This window comes from Cephus cinctus, unplaced genomic scaffold (assembly GCF_000341935.2).
Source record: "Cephus cinctus unplaced genomic scaffold, Ccin1 Ccin1_scaffold2529, whole genome shotgun sequence".
NCBI classification, from domain to species: Eukaryota; Metazoa; Arthropoda; class Insecta; order Hymenoptera; family Cephidae; genus Cephus; species Cephus cinctus.
In genome coordinates this window covers 98,612-116,777 of record NW_014334289.1, presented here as the reverse complement: position 1 = coordinate 116,777, position 18,166 = coordinate 98,612, and the positions used below count along the sequence as shown (strand labels likewise).

General features: G+C 43.7%; 1 protein-coding gene across 6 annotated transcripts in view; it reads right to left on the bottom strand.

Annotated features, from left to right (window-relative positions):
- The window catches only part of LOC107274211 (voltage-dependent calcium channel type A subunit alpha-1), an 83,033-nt gene that overhangs the window by 18,854 nt on the left and 46,013 nt on the right, over positions 1 to 18,166 (bottom strand). For 2 of the 6 annotated variants that reach the window (XM_025091455.1, XM_025091459.1), the window contains exons 12-27: positions 17,987 to 18,025; positions 16,088 to 16,300; positions 15,574 to 16,001; positions 14,972 to 15,294; positions 14,757 to 14,876; positions 14,087 to 14,650; positions 13,572 to 13,917; positions 13,302 to 13,466; positions 9,703 to 9,813; positions 6,510 to 6,593; positions 4,750 to 4,866; positions 4,582 to 4,647; positions 1,976 to 2,067; positions 605 to 1,089; positions 393 to 497; positions 206 to 312 (exon numbers count right to left, since the gene is read on the bottom strand). In XM_025091455.1, coding sequence (XP_024947223.1) covers positions 206 to 312; positions 393 to 497; positions 605 to 1,089; positions 1,976 to 2,067; positions 4,582 to 4,647; positions 4,750 to 4,866; positions 6,510 to 6,593; positions 9,703 to 9,813; positions 13,302 to 13,466; positions 13,572 to 13,917; positions 14,087 to 14,650; positions 14,757 to 14,876; positions 14,972 to 15,294; positions 15,574 to 16,001; positions 16,088 to 16,300; positions 17,987 to 18,025 — 3,365 coding nt within the window. Of the gene's footprint in view, positions 1 to 205; positions 313 to 392; positions 498 to 604; positions 1,090 to 1,975; positions 2,068 to 4,581; positions 4,648 to 4,749; positions 4,867 to 6,509; positions 6,594 to 7,678; positions 7,790 to 9,702; positions 9,814 to 13,301; positions 13,467 to 13,571; positions 13,918 to 14,086; positions 14,651 to 14,756; positions 14,877 to 14,971; positions 15,295 to 15,573; positions 16,002 to 16,087; positions 16,301 to 17,986; positions 18,026 to 18,166 lie in introns of all 6 variants that reach the window. The other 4 variants (XM_025091454.1, XM_025091457.1, XM_025091456.1 and 1 more) reach the window with 3 other exon arrangements.

Genomic DNA, 18,166 nt, shown 5'->3' with positions numbered 1-18,166 from the left:
ACGAAGGAAAGTAGCACCCGGCGATGGAGCGAGAGTTTGTACGCAGGAATCTCGTCCGACGAAATGAAAGATGTAAAAAAAAGTTAAGTAAAAAAAAAAAAAGTAAAAATAATTTCAACGGTCCCGGGTAACTGAATTTTGGCTGAATAATTAATCGCATTGTATGTAATAATAATAGGACCGATCGATCCTGATTGAAACTCACCGGCGGCCCGGATGCTTCTATCTGACCGAATCTCGTTGTTCTCCAACTTTCGAGGATCAGCAGCCCAGCGTATATCTTACCCACGGTCAAATTGTCTTTGTTCAAAACTGGAATAATAAGAAAATATAAGTAAAAGATAATTATGATTAAACAGCCGATTTGAAATGATCCAATCTTCTCGACTCACCTTCGTTCCTTGGTATCAAAAGGTCCAGCATCTTCTTCGCCTGAAGCGGCCAAATATTTCTCACCGTATCTCTCAACTCCTCGTCGGCCTGATCCATCTCCTCGGCTGGAAAAAGTCGTTTAATCAAAGTAACGCGTGACCGACCGATCGATACGAATGATTATGAAAGAGGGAAGGAAGAAAAGTAAAAGAGAAAGATGCTCCCCACTAACCAGTTCGCATCTTTATGCTGAGATTCTCGCGGATGAGCGCGAAGAGGGTGGTCGTGAAGTTGACCTTCCCGTCGACGTCGACCGGCATGTTCATCCTGATCAGTTTCTTGTAAGCCAGTCTGTTGGGGCACTTGTTGCCAAACCCCAATGGCGGATCCATATTCTTGAGCATGTCGTACATCTCCGTGTAGTGGATCTTCCCTGTGGCGTTGGGATCGTACTCCGCCCATATCCTGACGAACTCGTCGAGATGATGGGCGCCGAGGATGGACGAGTCGCGGGTGAGGTAGTCGAAGTTGTCCATGATGACCGCGACGAATAAGTTCAACATGAGGAAGGAGCAGAAGAAAATGAAGGATACGAAGTAGGCGTAGGCAAGATTCGAGCCGCAGGAGTCCTGATCCGGTTTTTGTACTTTACTGTCGCACTGCCGACCCTTTATGCACGACAGCATTATGCTCGGCCACGCCTCGCCGGTCGCGCACCTGATCAAAAACAATACGGAGAAGCATTAGTATCTTTACGAGGAGCTTCCTTCTCTTTCTCTAGCACGTCTAGCTCCTCTAGCTCCTCTAGCTCCTCTACCCTTCTCCCTCTCAAGGCTATCTATTTGTCAAGCGAGCTGCCGCCCGAAGCCTGGAATAGCCATTACTGCTACGGAACACGTTTAAACTCAAACCTTTATACTTTCGGATCGAACTGGCCAATGGGTATTCCAGCTTCGAGCCACAAAAGGGTCATCCCCCTCGTACAACGTGTGCAACAACAAAAGCGCGGCTTCCAGCTTTGGGCCTCGTTTACCATTATTCTACCAATCTAAGGGTCAAACGCGTTATCCGCAACGTAGGTTCTACTGGGCGGTAGATACTGATAACTGATAAGTATACAATAAATCAAGCTAAGTCAGTCTCTGACTTTTCTTTATTTTCTCTTGCAATAACTGATGGCTACTCACAAAGAAAAACGGACCTCTGTGTCATCTCGTGTGCTTCCCTTCGAGTCTTGTGTTTGTCTTTTTATCAAATACTTCAGTGCAATGCCTGACTTTCGTTTTCAATGCAGGACGTCTACTATTCTTGGACAAATTTTAATTCTAACATCATCAGACGGAGAAGCAATAAGGAGAATCGAGACCGAGCGGAATTTTGATAAATTTCATTGATCATAGACAACGATTAACGATTAGGTTAAAGTGACTCTCATTAGGCCTATTAAGGATGCGCGTTCGTATCAGTCGGTCGACGAGACTTTCAAACGGAACGTCGACCGACGTCACGTACAGATACGTACTCGTGTGTCTTTCGTGTCTAATTGCGTGATTTGGTGTTGTCTTTTTTTTTTAGTCTCCATACGTCTGAGATTAATACTTACCGGAAGAGCAGCATCAGACCTTGAACGAAGCTCTGGAAATTGTTGTGACCGGTAATCGCGGACTCGGGTTCCAGTGCGATGTTACCGAAAACCTAACCGAAAAAAAAACAGCCAAAAAAGCCATAGAGCGTTAAAGATGTCGTTTTTGAATTTTCAAAGTCTTCATTAATTTTTCTCACTGATTGGTTCAATTAGAATAGTCACGATATCCATTCTTAACCGATGAAAGAATGCCTGTGACGTTTCAAGCTTTCGACAGATTATCGTTTTTCTTATTCTTTTTTGCTTTTGTCTTTTACTGCATTCGACTAATCCGAAGAAATATTTATCTCTCGTAAACGTGTTCAGTTGGGAATTCAGTTCGTCTTGCACAAGAGCGCATGTATCCGACGACGTATAAAATCGAAAGAAAGAAAAGAAAAACGAAAAAACGAAAAAAAAAAGAAAGTGAACGAAGATACAGTAAATAAAAGAGATAACGAAATCCTGCGCGCAGTCCTCCTCGCAAAATTAAATGGTAAAAGTACAACGACTAGCTCTAAACAATTATTAGATATGCTATGTAAGTCGTACATACCTACTCTAGTATATCTAAGTATGTATATGTATATATGTTGGAGAAGAAGGCACGCAAGTATTCATTAGTTGGCTAACGAAACCTCTTAAAGGAGGAAGCTTTGCAAAGGGCTGTGTAATAGAATATTCCTTCTTCAAAGGACCTCTCGCTCCCTCTCTCTCTCTCTCTCTCTCTCTCTCTCTCTCTCTCTCTCTCTCTCTCTCTCGCCTCGTCCATCTTCATCTCCATCTCTACCTCAGCGACTCTCTTTTACCGTTTACCTTTTACCTTCTATCTCTCATATACTGAGGTATATATATGATATACGTATATACACATATATATATACATTGTACCGTAGACGTTCATACGAGACTCCTTGACTTACTTTCACTAGATTCTAGCGATACACACTTATTACTGCTAGATGTATGATTTCTACGTGGTCGGCTCGTAAGTCCGATCGATACACGGTGTCCTCGAAAAAAACAAACTTCCATCCACCTCGAGCTACAACAGTTCGTTCAGGCCGTATGGACCTTTGTCCCACCCCTTTAGCAGATAAGATACCCAGTGGACATTGAAAGTCCCGATTTTTCGGGAGCACCGTGTACTTATGGTATGATAAACGCGCTTTCTATGCGCATCAAGCAGGAACATTTTAAATTGCGGCGAAACAAGAATTAGGAGTAAAGTACGTTAAAAGAGTAGGTCGAGCAGCTTACTTTTCTCTCGGGCATTCATGCGTTCGGCTCTTCAATGCCTCTACCGTTTCATACTGTGTGCTTCTTACAATTAGGCCAACCTATTGTCTCTGTATTTACGTAATTCTCTTTCTCGCTCTTTTTGCTCTTCTATTTGTACTTCAATCGGACAATTGAATTTCACACTCATTCGCTCACTCACTCGCTCCTCGCATTCTCAGCTCGTCTCCTGTCTCGTGTCTCATGTCTCGTGTCTCATGTCAGCATTATATCTCATCAAGTCATCACGCACAGGACTTGGCTGCTCGACTCACCGAAAGAGCAACATAAGACCGCCGAAGAAGGACTGAAAGTTGTTGTGATCATCGATATCCGTGCCCGGCACGTTCATCAAATTTCCAAAGACCTTAAATGTCAAATGTTTATGATCACTAGAGACCTCTGGGGACTCGCACGCCACGTGTCTTTGGCTTGCCTACCTATGCACAATTGCACGATTGCACGTACTTTTTATTTTTAACAGCTCCCTAAGTTCATTCATTAGACTTTCATGTAGAATTTTGCCTTTTCAAGACTAGATGGGTGGGTAAGAAACGAGAGTCTCGTTACTCGAGAATGAATAGCTCAATAGTTGAGTAGTTGAGTAGTTGAGTAGTTGAGTAGTTGAGGAGTTGAGTAGTTGAGTGGCTCAATAGCCCAATAGCCCAATTGGTCCTACTACAGGCCACAGTCATTATCCACGTGTGTCGTGTATTTATAATTGTTATCTATCATACGGGATTGTGTCCGAAAGAATTTATTTTCAAGGTTAGCCTCCGCTGCCATTCTCCAAGATATTCATTCCCGACGGGATTCTTTCGTCATCAACCTTTCGATATTCCTGCTACTATACTTTTGCCGTGACTTTTTTTTTCTCCCAGTAATTCGTTAATTAGATGGTGCACTTTGCGCGACATTCAAGGAGGTTTTTCTTTTAGAAAAATAAAAATCAAAGTTAAACGTGACTGCTTGAGAATTAGTCAAGCTCGTAGGATTGTCTCAGCCTCTAAGGGCAAACATACCGAAGGTAAGGTAAGTAGATGAAGGACGCGATGCCGAATAAAATTAGGAGGGAAATTATTTAATTTTACCTGATTCTACGAGCGTGTCTAATGACTCCGTGCTTCAATTTCTAATGTCGAATAGTGTCGAATAAATTCGAATAAATTCCAATAAATTCGAATAAATTCGACTAAACGTGGCGACGATTTCGCACTTGCGAGAGAACTGCTTCGTGTACCGCGAATACGTTTGAAATCTCGAATTTTCTCGATAATCTCTCGAAGGTGAAGATAATCAATGCGTACCTGCATTCCAATAATGGCGTATATGAAGAAAAGCATGGCGATGAGTAGACACACGTAGGGCAGGGCCTGAAAATTGACAAGAGGTTCAGAGTTAAACGATGATCATTGAACGACAAGACAAAGTGTTTTCGTTATAGTGTTTTCGAGAGTCTCGAATGATGGTTTTACCTTGAAAGACTGCACGAAGGTCCAAAGTAAAATTCGTATAGTGTAACCCTGCCGTAGAAGTTTAATTAGCCGGGCGGCACGAAATAGCCTGAGAAATCCGACATTGATGAAGTTCTCCTGCAAAGGGCAAAGAAAATTGCACTTAACGAAAGAGGCAGTTGAGTTTGTTTCCTTTGGTGAAATTTTGGACTTCACCCAAGCAACGCTTCGTCCCTTGCGAGTTCCCAAAATTCCCTCGGGCAATTTTCGAAAATCGCTACGAGCTCTGCAGGGTTGCGTGTGCGAAGCTATCAAAATTAACTATAGGACCCATACCGAGTACACGTATATTGGGAAACTAGAAAACTGGAAAACTGGAAAACTGGAAAACTGGAAAACTGGCAGTATTTGGTCGGCGCTGAATTATTTGAATGGAAAGAGGGCATGTGTGTTCCTGTGAATGTCACTGCGATATGCACAAATGGGACAAAGTGACGTGACGATTGTTTCAATACGGAGGGGACAGACGTGACAGTCTTGTGAGAAAGTGTGAAAGTGTGAAAGTGTGAAAGTGTGGAAATATGCTTGATAAGCTGAACGTTGGTTCAACTAATTCAAGTTAACGTTTCGTAGCTGCGACAACAACTGTCACAGAGTAGGAAGTTTTCTCTTTTCTCGACGTTCCTTTTACTATCCCCTTTGATTAAGAGGAATAGTAAAATCAAGTGTACTTTGTAGGCTCCTACTGTATCGGACAAGGAGGATCGTAGGTACTGCAAGTGACGAAGACAGTCCACACCAACTGACTCAGGTCAAAGGCTACTGTTTTCCCGGATTCATTGAAAAGATAAATAATTGACCCACTGAGAAATCCAACAGGAGGCAACGTATTCGATAGAATTAGAGGAGGGATTTACATAAGAACCTACGACTAGCGGCAGATTAGTCAAAGGAAGCCAGGAAAGCGATCCGAATGAAAGTGATCGACCAAGAACGATCAGTCGAGCCGAAGGCGAGGGACTTGGGAACTTCCGTCAAAGTTCGCAAGTCAGACTAAGGGAAGAGAAAAGTCGAAAATAGTGCAACTGCGGCGCTTGGATATTCTATCTTGAGGAATTTGTTAAATTTCCGAATAAAGCGAGCAGCTAGCGGCGCGACGAGACGCGCAAGCGTTGCGATTTGCGATTTGCGATTTACGATTTACGATTTACGATTTACGATCGACCGTTGACATTATTACAAATTTACTGTACTCGTACATTAATGTGTATGTATGTACCTGCTCTTCCGATGAACCTGGAGGCGCGAACCTTTGCTATGATGTGAGTGAAGTGACGTTAGTGTAGATTATCATTATTTCTTTTAAGGACAAAATATTAGTAATTTCTTCCGGAGCTATGTTCTGAAAGTTACTGCCAGTATCGAGACCAGAGCCTGTGTCCTTACTCATCTAACCATCTACCCATCTACCCATCTACCCATCTCAGAGGGATGCAACTAATTTCCTAGTATTTTCAGTAAATTTCGGAACACACTCTAGGTAAATCATTGTGATTATTTGTCATTTTTTTAACAATTAATAAAGTTCATCCGAACCAGCTCTCGTTCGTTCACAAGAAAATACATTGCCGCTACTTTTTCATAATTATGAGCCCTTGGCCCACGATCCGAGCAACTTTTAGTTTAGAGGAACTTTAATAATTCAAGATATCTAATTATGCCTGAATTTGTAGAATATTTAACTGTTGTATTGTTAGAATAAAAAATGAAGCTCTACGTACCCCGAATTCAATGACCAGAGCGTCCACGATGCTACCGATGACCGTGATGAAGTCGAAGATGTTCCAGGGATCCTTGAAGAAGTTCTGCCCAAACAAATGAAACGTTAGAAAGTCTTCATTTAACATTCTTATTTTTCTATCTTTCTTGGACGCTGCTGGGAAAAGCAGAAATCTGCAATTAAACACTCGACGCGACTTTAACTCTTTCATTGTCATCCAAACGATATACTATCTGCTTATATCAGGTGTCGCAAATGTAATGCATTTCAAATTCAGCAATGTCCAAAAGAGAGAAAGAGAGTGAGAGTGAGAGAGTGAGAGAGAGAGAGAGAGAGAGAGAGAGAGAGAGAGAGAGAGAGAGAGAGAGAGAGAGAGAGCGCATGTACGAAATAATTAGTATGCCGTCTACTATCTTGTAATAAAAAGTTAATTTTGAAAGCATGGCCGGTGTTATTACGCAATGCGTGTAAGGTGCTTCGGTGCGCGCGCGCGCGCGCGCGCGAGCGTGTCTCTGTTAGTAAGTGTGTATATCTATGTGTGTAGGTGTCAAAGTGTTTTTGCGTTTCTGCGTTTTTGCGTTTCTGCGTGTAACGAAAGTCAAGTCGATCGGTGACGGGATCTTTCTAAAGATCTACGGGAGAGCATGCCGGTCGTTCACAGCAAGCATTTAGAAGAATCGTAATTCGCGGATCTAGCCGAGGTTTGTCGATTACTCGTTATACGGTAGATCATTTACAAAGAAAAAGTAACTAGAATCTTAGTACGCGCAGAGAAAGACAACGTGTAGCTGTATGTCAAATGAACGAAAGCAAACTGACAGCGAGGATCCAACTCTGCGTCCACTTTGTCATCAGGTAATTAGACTTTAATCGAAGCAAACTAAAGTATCATTTTCCTATAATTTTTTTTTTTGTATAGTACGTCGACTCTTGGCTGTAAAACAGAGAAACGGAACGGTTGACGGCGGCAAGAAAACATTGTATCATTTATGAGAAAAGACTGGACCCGCGGCTGTCCGAGCTTCGCTCGCTCCGGCATTTCCTTGGCCAGCGGAAGCGGAAGCGGCAGCTGCGCGCGCATCGTTCGCCGCTTCCGGCTCTTCGCGACGGACAAATGAAAGTTAGTAGCGAGTAGGTGTAAAAGAGGTGAGAGTAAAAGCTTGGCTGTACCTTGCATCCGAAGGCGATGAGTTTAAGGATGCACTCAACGAAGAAAAGTAGGGTGAAGATCAAGTTCATGGCGCCCAAGCTGTCCACTAGAACTGGCGGCGCTTCGTGATACTACAAAACACACCCAACACACAGACGTAACACCGATCGCTAACTCGAGGACTCTTGGCAGCCCGGTAACTATTGTCACGTATCTGATAGATAATGCATCAATTTTCTTCATTTACTTATTTAGTCACATGAGAAACGACAAGAACAGAGGGAAAAGGACAATGCTTCTCGATTATCGCACATTCGCACGTGACAACGGTAGGCTCGGAGATCTCCTAATAGAAGCTAATAGATCCTCGTGGCGTCGGTCACGAGGATTTCCGGTCCTCGCGGTGCGTCCATCCTGGAATCCACATTCCGATCGGCGCGCACAGCTTCCTCCTGCTTCCTGCTCGGAATGTACATTCGCGGATGGACGGCACGCGACGGGGACGCGGAGAGGGCAGGCAAGCCATTCCACTAGGGGCTGTGGAGGGGTCAGGGGTCAGAGGGTGGTCAGGGTGGTCAGGGTGGTCAGGGTGGTCAGGGTGAAACAGGTCCAAGGTACGAAACAGCATTCTCAGATGGCAGGGTTTTGTACTCGGGATAATAGTTTACCAAAATATAAAGATACGTCATTCCTGGGGAATATTTTTTTTATCTCAACATAATCGCGCGTCTTTGAGGGAAAATTGCCATTTGCATTCTTGGCCTATCTAGCAAGTCTAACCAATCTTCATATGGTACAATCGGAGTTTCTTTCTTCTTTTTTTTCTTTCTATTCTTTTCATTTTTACACCCTAACGTGATTTCGTTCACGAGGTACGAGACGCAATATTCATTCAACAAGGTAAGGTGCATGCGGGACGTAAGATAAGAATTTAAAAAATTCATTAATCATTATCATCGGTGTCATCGGGTCTCATATCACCTCTATCATTCTCATAATAATTAATCATCATCTTACTGGATCAGCCCAATATATACGCAGCCACTTGTGATATCAGCATGCAAGGATCGAGACACGTGACATGCAGGTCCGTTTTGCATGCAGACGTATGTAGAGAGAGAGAGAGACGAAACATGCAGGAACGTGGAGGCGTCGTGGATCGTTCAGTTTGTAGCTTCGGATCTTTCTACGTAAAACGAATATGAAACCCAAGGAGGATCCATAAGTCAGTGGGACAGCACGAAAGACGAAGGGAGAGGAGAAACAAAGGAATGTGTATTGCAGCAGAGAAGCCGTCCTCCTCCTTCCTCCTTTGGAAAGGAAAAGAGCCAAAGGAAGCGCAAAGCTTCGCTCGAGCTTTGGCAGAGCGTCGATAATTCTATGTCCATGTGACTCCGTGTGTCTTCCGTGTGACGCGTGTGACGCGTGTTTTTGCGTGTGTGTGCGTGTATGCTTGTTGCGTACGTGTGGGGACGAGTGTCCTAATTACCTTCGAATACCGAGCAAGAACGGGGGGAGGAGGAGGAGGAAGGAGAAGAAAGATCAACGCGGATTTGACGAGAGAAAGAGGAAAAGAAAGTAAGAAAAAAATAAATAGAACACAGAGCAGCTCATTCTAGGAAAGTGCACGGTATTCGAAGTAACGTATCGATGGCGCAGCACATTATCGGATTTTCATTTAGCTTTAATTTCTCTATGTGTACGTTATGTATCCGCAATTAGGATCCATCGTGATGAACTGATGATGAATCGTTTTTCTTTAGGAAAACGCTCTAGACGTTCACTAATAAGCGAGACTTACCAGTCTTCAAGAAATCGCATTCCGTGGCGTCTCCTGTTTCGCGAGCAACGGAAACAAGACTGAGAAATTGCAAGAGTCGAAAGTGCAGAAGGCGCACAGGGCGCACAGGACCTCCCAGGAGATGCCAGGAGATGCCAGGAGATGCCAGGAGATGCCACGGGAACGTTAGTCGGGAGCATCCTGGGGGCTCGCATGGCGCCGCCGCAGGGTAAGGACGTTGGGGACCTTTTTTGGGGAGCTTACCCTGAAGCCAAAAGCGGCGATCTTCAGAGTGCACTCGATGGTGAACATCCCGGTGAAGCATATGTTCATGTACTTCAGTATATTCTTGTGCAGCTCGCTCTGCCGGTGGTACTGCAATGCACACACTGACAAACACACGGCCCACAGAAACAGAGAGACAGAGAGAGACAGAGAGAGACGGAGAGAATGCCAGAGATAACAATAATGATCCCTCCCTTCTAGGCCGGATTGCCTCTAAGGAGAATTATACAGAAAAAGAAAGAGAGAGAGAGAGAGAGAGAGAGAGAGAGAGAGAGAGAGAGACAGAAGTGACAACAGGGGACTACCATATGTCGACCGCTTAATTGACAGCAGTTAGACGTACAAAGTGAAAGCACAAGAATTTACAATTCACATTTTTTTAAGATTCAAGAATAAACATTCAATTCAGATTAAACTTTTTCATTTCATCTCCTACAATTTTCTTCCCGAAAACCCTTTATCGATATTCAAGCTTTTAAATATGATAAAAATGTCTCTTTCATCTTTAAACTTTGACACTGGCGACACGATTGCTGATATTTCATGATTGCAGACGATTCAAAGATATATTTTCTATGAGTATGGCAATTATATAAATTAGTGACAAGAGATAGAGAGAGAGAGAGATAGAGAGAGAGAGAGAGAGAGAGAGAGAGAGAGAGAGAGAGAGAGAGTGAGTTTGTCATTGGGCTACATAATGTATACTATATACGTATATTGATATGCAGAGAGGCTATATGGTGTTGCAAAATTGCAAAATTGCAAAATTGCAAAATTGCAAAAGACTTGGCACCAAAGTAAGTGGGTATCATATCGTGTTTTGTACTATGCAATATTAATAGGGCCGGTATTAACGTGGATTCAGAGAGAAACGTGGAGTACGATAAATAGGATAACGAATTAACGATGGACAGCAAAGTGGTTGTTAGCGACAGTGGCCTTTTTTTGTTTAGACAATGACGGAGAAATCATGTGCTTTCTCACTTTTTGAGAAACGAACGAAGGAGACGCTCAGACGTATCTCTTGCTTGATATTACAGTCGCGCGTCAATTTCTCCGTAATTGTAAGAAAGAAAAGTAGCATCATCGTGAAACAATAAACAGATTAAAAGGTAAAAGAAACAGAATGAAAATAAGATAAAAGCTCTCTCTCGAGAATGCACAAATACAGAACACGGCTCAAACTATAAGAAACGAAAAATTCATTCGATTGAATTCGAAAGGGATCGAATAGGGGAGTGTGAGGAGGGGCGTGAGGAGGGATCACGGACACACGAGGAACGTGTCAATGGATCTTTCGATTCTTCTTTTTCTCTTGGTCGATATTTCCCTTTCGACGGTGACAACACGGTGTAGCCGTCTCGAAGGAACCCGCCGTGCAAAACAACACTGCTTTCGTACATACAATCAAAGTGTTGCTCGAATAATCTCATCATTTCAGCCAGCATGCGACACGTAATTTTTTAGAGACGCGAGAGAGCGATCGAGAGTTCCTGCTGCTGCCGAAGCCCGTTGGGGAGTCGCGTAGCTGCCGTACTAAGGGATTCCCCTTACGTCTTTGCCTTTTACGTCTTTACGTGACGGCGCATGATAAAGTCAAAGTCGACATTCGATGTCTCCACGTTGAAGAATTTGTGCAAAATCAGCGCTCGAAATCAGTCGGTCTCGGCTAGTCGCGTCTCTCGATTCGCTCTCGATTCGCTCTCGATTCTCATTGAAATGTCAGTGCAGTGCGCGAGCAAGAGAACGTCAGTGAGTTGGAGGTAACTGCGCATTCAGGCAACGTTCGACAAAACAGAGAACTCATTACGTCAAGGAAATATAGGACTCATGTGTGGGACGCACATGTGCAAAGGTTGGGCAAGGAAAACAAGAGACAATGAGAGAAATCACGTGAGGTGTTTTTGAGAGTTTCGTGTGAAGCTATATTGGACGGCCGATCGGCGTCCAATTTGCCGATTCGGTCTGCGATGGAAACTGAGTCGATAGGAATACTGCACAGCGAGACTATAGGGATCCAAGGACATTCTCAATTATATTGCACTTTGACTCTCGATCCTTTGCCAGCTTTGCCAGCTTTGCCAACGCTGTAAGGAACTATAGTGCCTTGTAAAAAGGTCCGAGCAAAAGATCGCGAAAGCCGAGTAATTCTATTGTGTCACGCGTCGTCCCGTTGCTTTTTTTTTTTTTTATGGAAACGCGCCCTGTGCATTATTCCCAGCCAGGAACATTATGGATTTCTCATCTAAAAGTCCTAATCACAGTGTCGTGGGATTCACAGGTACGATCCAAGAGGTTAATCCCTGCTTTGAAAAGAGAGCTACGATCAAGCGAGGACACGATGCTCGCCATGCAACCTCTTATCGAGAGAGACGATTGAGAAATAAAATGCCAGAGAGAGAGAGAGAGAGAGAGAGAGAGAGGGGAGGGAAAGGGGAGGGAGGAGGGAGAAAAGGGCAGTTAGAGACGCAATGTGAAAGAGAAACGTGAAAGTTGGAGAATATCAAACAAACTTGCTAAAAGCTCAAAGAAGATTAATTCTTCCTTCTCTTTCTTCTCCTCTACATTTTTTTCAAGACAACCAAATTCACAACCACATAGACACCGTATGAAAGAATGAAGGAAGGAATCTCAAGTGTATAATCGGAATGACGTGTGGGAGATGAGGGACTGCCCAATTACGGACAATTAAGTGGACGTTCGATCACACATCGTAAGAGGATCTTTTTGTCGTGTCGTGCTTTTGTTTCAAAATTTACAACTATGTTTAAACATGAAAATTGACGTCTTGATAAAATTGAAGAGGTGGCTATGAATAGAGAGAAGTTAATAAATATACAGTTATACACATATAGGTTACATATGGTATACAGTGAGTGTCTATAATATTAAAAATAGTTATGTGTGTATCGACGAAAATAGAGACGAATGACAATTACACAAGGAAACACATAATTTGGCAGGCAAAATGCAACGAAATTCTCGTAGGACTGGATTGTCCATAGACAAACGCTTAACGGCATATTGCATCGATAATCGCTATTGGCTTCTTCTCTTTCACAATTTCACGTTGCTAGGCAAAGCTGCTTGTCGATTGGTTAAAATTGCCAAAAAGAGTTGTAGACCGTGTGAAGGGGTCTGAGAAGACGTAGAGAGGAATTAAGGGAGAGGAAAAGAGAAAGAAGAATTAAACTGAAAGAATATAGAAAATGATGCATAAAGAGCACGTATCGACTGATAGGGGCTAGATTGAATTGAGGGGGGCAGGGCGGGGGGTGGAGAGAAAAAACCCAGACATATGTCGTATGGGAATGGGAAAAGGGAAACATCAACGAGAAAAAAAAAGGAAAAAAAAAAGGAAAAAAGAGGAAAAATAAAAATAAATTGAAAGCGCCTAAAGAACTCCGCAGTGTTGATTCTCCTTGAAATCTCTCTTTGACAGTTTGCGGATCGTAGAAGAGAGGAATTAACGTGACCGAGGTGAATCGTTAAGCGATAAAAGAAACAAATCTTTCTGCACAATTATTAATAATTGATCGATCTTGAGTAGGTTTCAGTATCGTGTAATGGAAGCTTACCTTCATCATGAGCAGAAGTGTATTAAGAACGATGAGGATCATGATGAAGTACTCGAATGGCGTTGATACTACTATCCTCCAGATCTTGTATTTGACGCTGTTTCTTTTGTTGGGCATATACCTCTCTAAAGGTCTGGCTTGTATTGTAAAGTCTATACACGATTTCTGTAAACATAAATACATTAGAAACAGCAAGGTAAAAAATGTAAAGCGAGATAAGCGAATGAAAGCTGACGAAGGATCGAGGATCGAAGATATCTATAGCGTTACCTGGTTCTTGTCGATTTCGCCATCTTGCAGCTCCGCCTCGCCCTGCTCCTGGAAAGTGATGATGATCAAGGCCACGAAGATGTTCACGAAGAAGAAGGGAAAGACGACGAAGTAGACTATGTAGAATATCGACATTTCGATACGAAAATTTCGTATGGGACCCTTATCCTCATAAGTGGCCGCCATCGAGTTTTGTAGAACTTGCGGCCATCCCTCGCCAGTCTGCACAGCGAACAGCGTGAGCATCGCTGCCATCACGTTGTCGTAATGAAAGGATTGCGACTGCCATTCCCGTTTCTTCTGCGTGGGCAACAGTGCGCCGTCCTCGAATACGAAATATTGACCCCTAGAGAAACAACAAGAGGTTACGTCGTTAGTAAGTATTGTAACCTGCCGGAATATGTGGTTCCGGTGAGCACGATGAGCAACCGCGATTATTTACCGCCACGTCCCCATCGAAAGGTGGAGACCTGGTCTGGTCATCCGCGGTATCAGAATACAAGATGTCTACTCACTGACACTCGTCGGACGTGTACTTGCTCTCGTCGGTGCAGAAGAAGAACTTCCCGTTGAAGAGTTGAACCGCTATCACAGCGAAAATGAATTGGAATAATATGTACACTATGAGGATGTTTATGACGTTTTTCAAACTGTTCACGACACAGTCGAACACTGCCTTGAGCTTTGGTACTCGTTTAATAGTCTTGAGGGGCCTTAGGACCCTCAACACTCTCAAAGACTTGATCGTCGAGAGATTCTGTCCTGCGGAACTGCCTGTCATATCGAAGGCGAATGACACGGCGGCGCAAATTACCACCACGGCGTCCATAATGTTCCAGAACTCGCGCAGGTACGAGCCCGGATGAAGTATTATGCCCAGATCGATGATCTTCAGGATCATTTCGACGGTGAAGACCCCGGTGAAGGCATAGTCGAAGTAATTCAGGACCGTGTTCCTTTTTGAGTACTCGTCGACCGGATCCTCCGCGGCCAGTGCGATACTCGACAACGAGATCACCACCATGATGAAAAAGTCAAAGTACCTCAGATTTACGACCCAATGAGCGCCTCTCCTTATGCTGCAAATTTATTTGATTTACTTATTATCCGTTTCTAGGATACTCTGTTGCTTGACAGAGCCCCCTCCATACGGGCAAACAGAAGAGACAGCAAGAAAAGACTTACGGATTCGTGGGGGACAGTATAAACATGGAGGAGTATGGCAGCATTGGTTTTGGTCCCGTGTCTTCGTCGTCGTCCTGCTTCTTCTCTTCGGACGCCTGCTTGCCGCCCTTTCCACCTTTACTGTAAAACGACGGAGATTTTTCCACATGACGATGCACACCTCCCCTCCTCGTCTCTTATGTCGCCTAGATAACGGGAGTATCGTTGCCACTTACAAATTTTGTGTTGGACTTGGCGGGCATATTTCGACCTTTGGAGGACTACCGTCACTGGACATCTGCAGAGCTCCCATTTCCTTCTCGAGTTCCTGCATCTGTCGGTCCTTGTCCTCCTCCTCCTGTTCCTCCTCGGCGGCGGTCAGCTCCTGAGCATTGGCCAGATTGTCGACGGCGATAGCCAAGAAGACGTTCAGCAGCGTGTAATTCCCGAAGAGTACTAAGACTATAAAGTAGAGCGAATAAACCATGCCCTTCTTGTGGCCACCCTGAGATTCGATGCCCTGGTACATCACCTCGTTCCAGTCTTCACCGGTCAGAATCTATTGAACCAAACAACATTACGCATTAGCCTCCCAGTCTCACTAGTAGTACAGTAGTAGTAATAGTAGTAGTAGTAGTAGTAGTAGTAGTAGCTTCGAGTGCAAGAACGTCTCATTGATCGGGAATATTTATTAGCTCATCAGGAAAGGCCAAGCAACGCGACTCTCTTTCCATTCGGAATGTAAATCTCAAAGGATCCTAAGCCAGCTTCCAAAGACGACTCTGATCAAGAAAGTAATTGGCAATTGGCAATTGGCAAAGTGGGAAGAAGTACTTACTTGGAAGACAGTGAGCAACGCGATGGGAAAAGTGTTGAAGTTGGTGGGAGGCGTGCCATCGGGAAAGTTGAACTGACCACCGAAAAGCTGCATACCGAGTAGGGCGAATATGAGGATGAAGAGGAAGAGCAGGAATAGAAGGGAGATGATGCTGCGCATTGAGTTCAGCAGGGAGATTACGAGGTTCCTCAAGCTGGACCAATATTTGGTAACTTTGAATATCCTGAGGAGGCGAAGGGCACGTAGGACGGAGAGACCGAACGAGCCGGACTTTACTTCCGACCAGATCACCTCGAAGATCGAGCCGGAAATGACGACGCAGTCGAACCTATTGAAGCTCGACTCGAAGTAGATGCGTGGCCCGAGGGCGTACATCTTAATGAACATCTCCATCATGAAGAGTCCCAGGAACACGAACTCTGCGTAATCTGTAAAACGTATAAAGAAATTAATGTCAACGAGAGTGGCAGCTCCCATCGGTGCAACAAAGTATTCAAAGGGTCCCTATACTCACAGAGAAACGCGGTGAGCCACTTTGGCTGGTTGTAATGCTCGACCGCTACGCAGATGGTGTTGAAGAACACAAGAACGATGACGAACCAGTAGAACCACTGGGTCTTCACCGTGTGACGTATCCAGAACCTAAATCTCTTCTCGGCACGCCAGAACTGCTGGCAGGCACCCTTGTTCTTCACTTTGGTCTTGAGGTAGGAAGCTCTCGAGAACCCTAGAAAGAACACGCAGCGCTTTCAGTCAACGCGAGGACGGGGACTGACCTTGCGCAACGAAGGAATCGTTTGCCAATCATCGGATACTCGTTTTCCCGATCATTAAGATAAATCGCAGGATCACGATAGAGTCGCACGTCGTCGATCCGCAAAAATGCAAATTTTTATCTTTCTCAACGTTAAAAATCAATTTTCACAAGCACTTTATTGAAATTTCGATTAATCGAATGCGGCCTCTTTTGAAAAAGCCCAGCAAAGTGACTGACAGGTTTTCAAAGTGTTCCAACGATTCCTCCTAGTACTTTTTTCTTCAGACAATACGAGTCTATTCTATGGGTATACTATATACATATGTATATATGTATATGATATTTATTTTATGGAACTCTCTACAAGCGGGTATCACACTATATGGACTAGCAAATCGTATTACTATGTGCGTTACGTTGTAAAAAAGGCCGCGCCAATAGTTTTCGAGGCACTTCAACTCTCGCAAGATCTATGATCTATGATCTATGAGGTCCTGGGTTCTTCAAAGTGGTCAGGGTATTCAGAGGGGGAGGTTTTACGGGAGATATGTATGTATAAATATATACTGTATATAACTGTCTAGTAGTAAGAGTAATAATAATAATAATAATAATAATATATGCCTCTACTTTATAAAATGAAACTGATGAAAAACCAAAGGTACTACTTGAGAACTGGCTGTGCTAGCTAATAGATAGTGGCTTTCAACTAAGATACATAGAATAATCAGCGCTCCATCGCCATCGGGCATACCTAAATAAACGACAGATACAAGAGACGCGGGATGCTCGGTTAATGACGAACCAGTCCAAATAGGCAAACTGGGCAAAGCGAGCACAGAGCCGGGAATCCCGCGTCTTAAAGAAATATATATATATATATATAGTCACAGCAGCCAACAGAAGCAACAAGATACCTAGGAATCAAATGAAAATTAGTATAAGTGGAAATGTCTTGCTGCAGTCTCGCCATGTTTCAAATTTATACGCAAATACATAGATCAGTCAAATTAATTCGGCAAACCAATGGAATCCGTACGAGCTTCAATGACTGTACCAAAATGTGTAATATATATAGATGATAATGAACGCATCGCGTGATATACTGTTTTCTTGTTATTTTCAAAATTATTATCGCTCTACCGTCTCTCTCTCTCTCTCTCTCTCTCTCTCTCTCTCTCTCTCTCTCTCTCTCTCTCTCGTTCTCTCTGATGTCATTTAAATGTCTCTGCTGACGATCGTGCATCATTGTACGTCACGACAAGTGTGGATGGTCGGATGGTTGGATGGTCGGATGGTGGGATGGTCGGATACTCGTAGGTCCATCGGCTTTCCACGCTCAGCAATCAATTACAGTAAACCAAGTATCTAGCTACGCGACGCTGCCAACTCTGCGTGTTTAATGATACTTGATGCTTTGACGGGCACGCGTCATCATTACGGCAGCACATAATACACGTATCAAGTATACATATTGTGTGCGCCACTCTTTCTCTCTAGTTGCAGAATACGATAGATACGACAGATACGCATATTACTGGCACAATACGTAATACCTCCAATAAGTAACACAAAGAGTTACGTCAAATGATATATGCGCACTCTACATATATCTATATATTTTTATATTTTGATGCATTCGTGGTTTGTAGTTACCTTTCAGTTTTTTCTTAGGCACTGAAACAAGAGGAGCATCTGATAGCGTGTGTTTAGAATGTTCATCGACAAGGTTGGAGGGTTGGGCTTCTCTTACGTAGGACGCGAGACGCACGTGGCAACAAGATGAAAAATGAAAATGCACTTGGGGGGCGGTGGGGGGGGGGGGGGGAAGAGAAA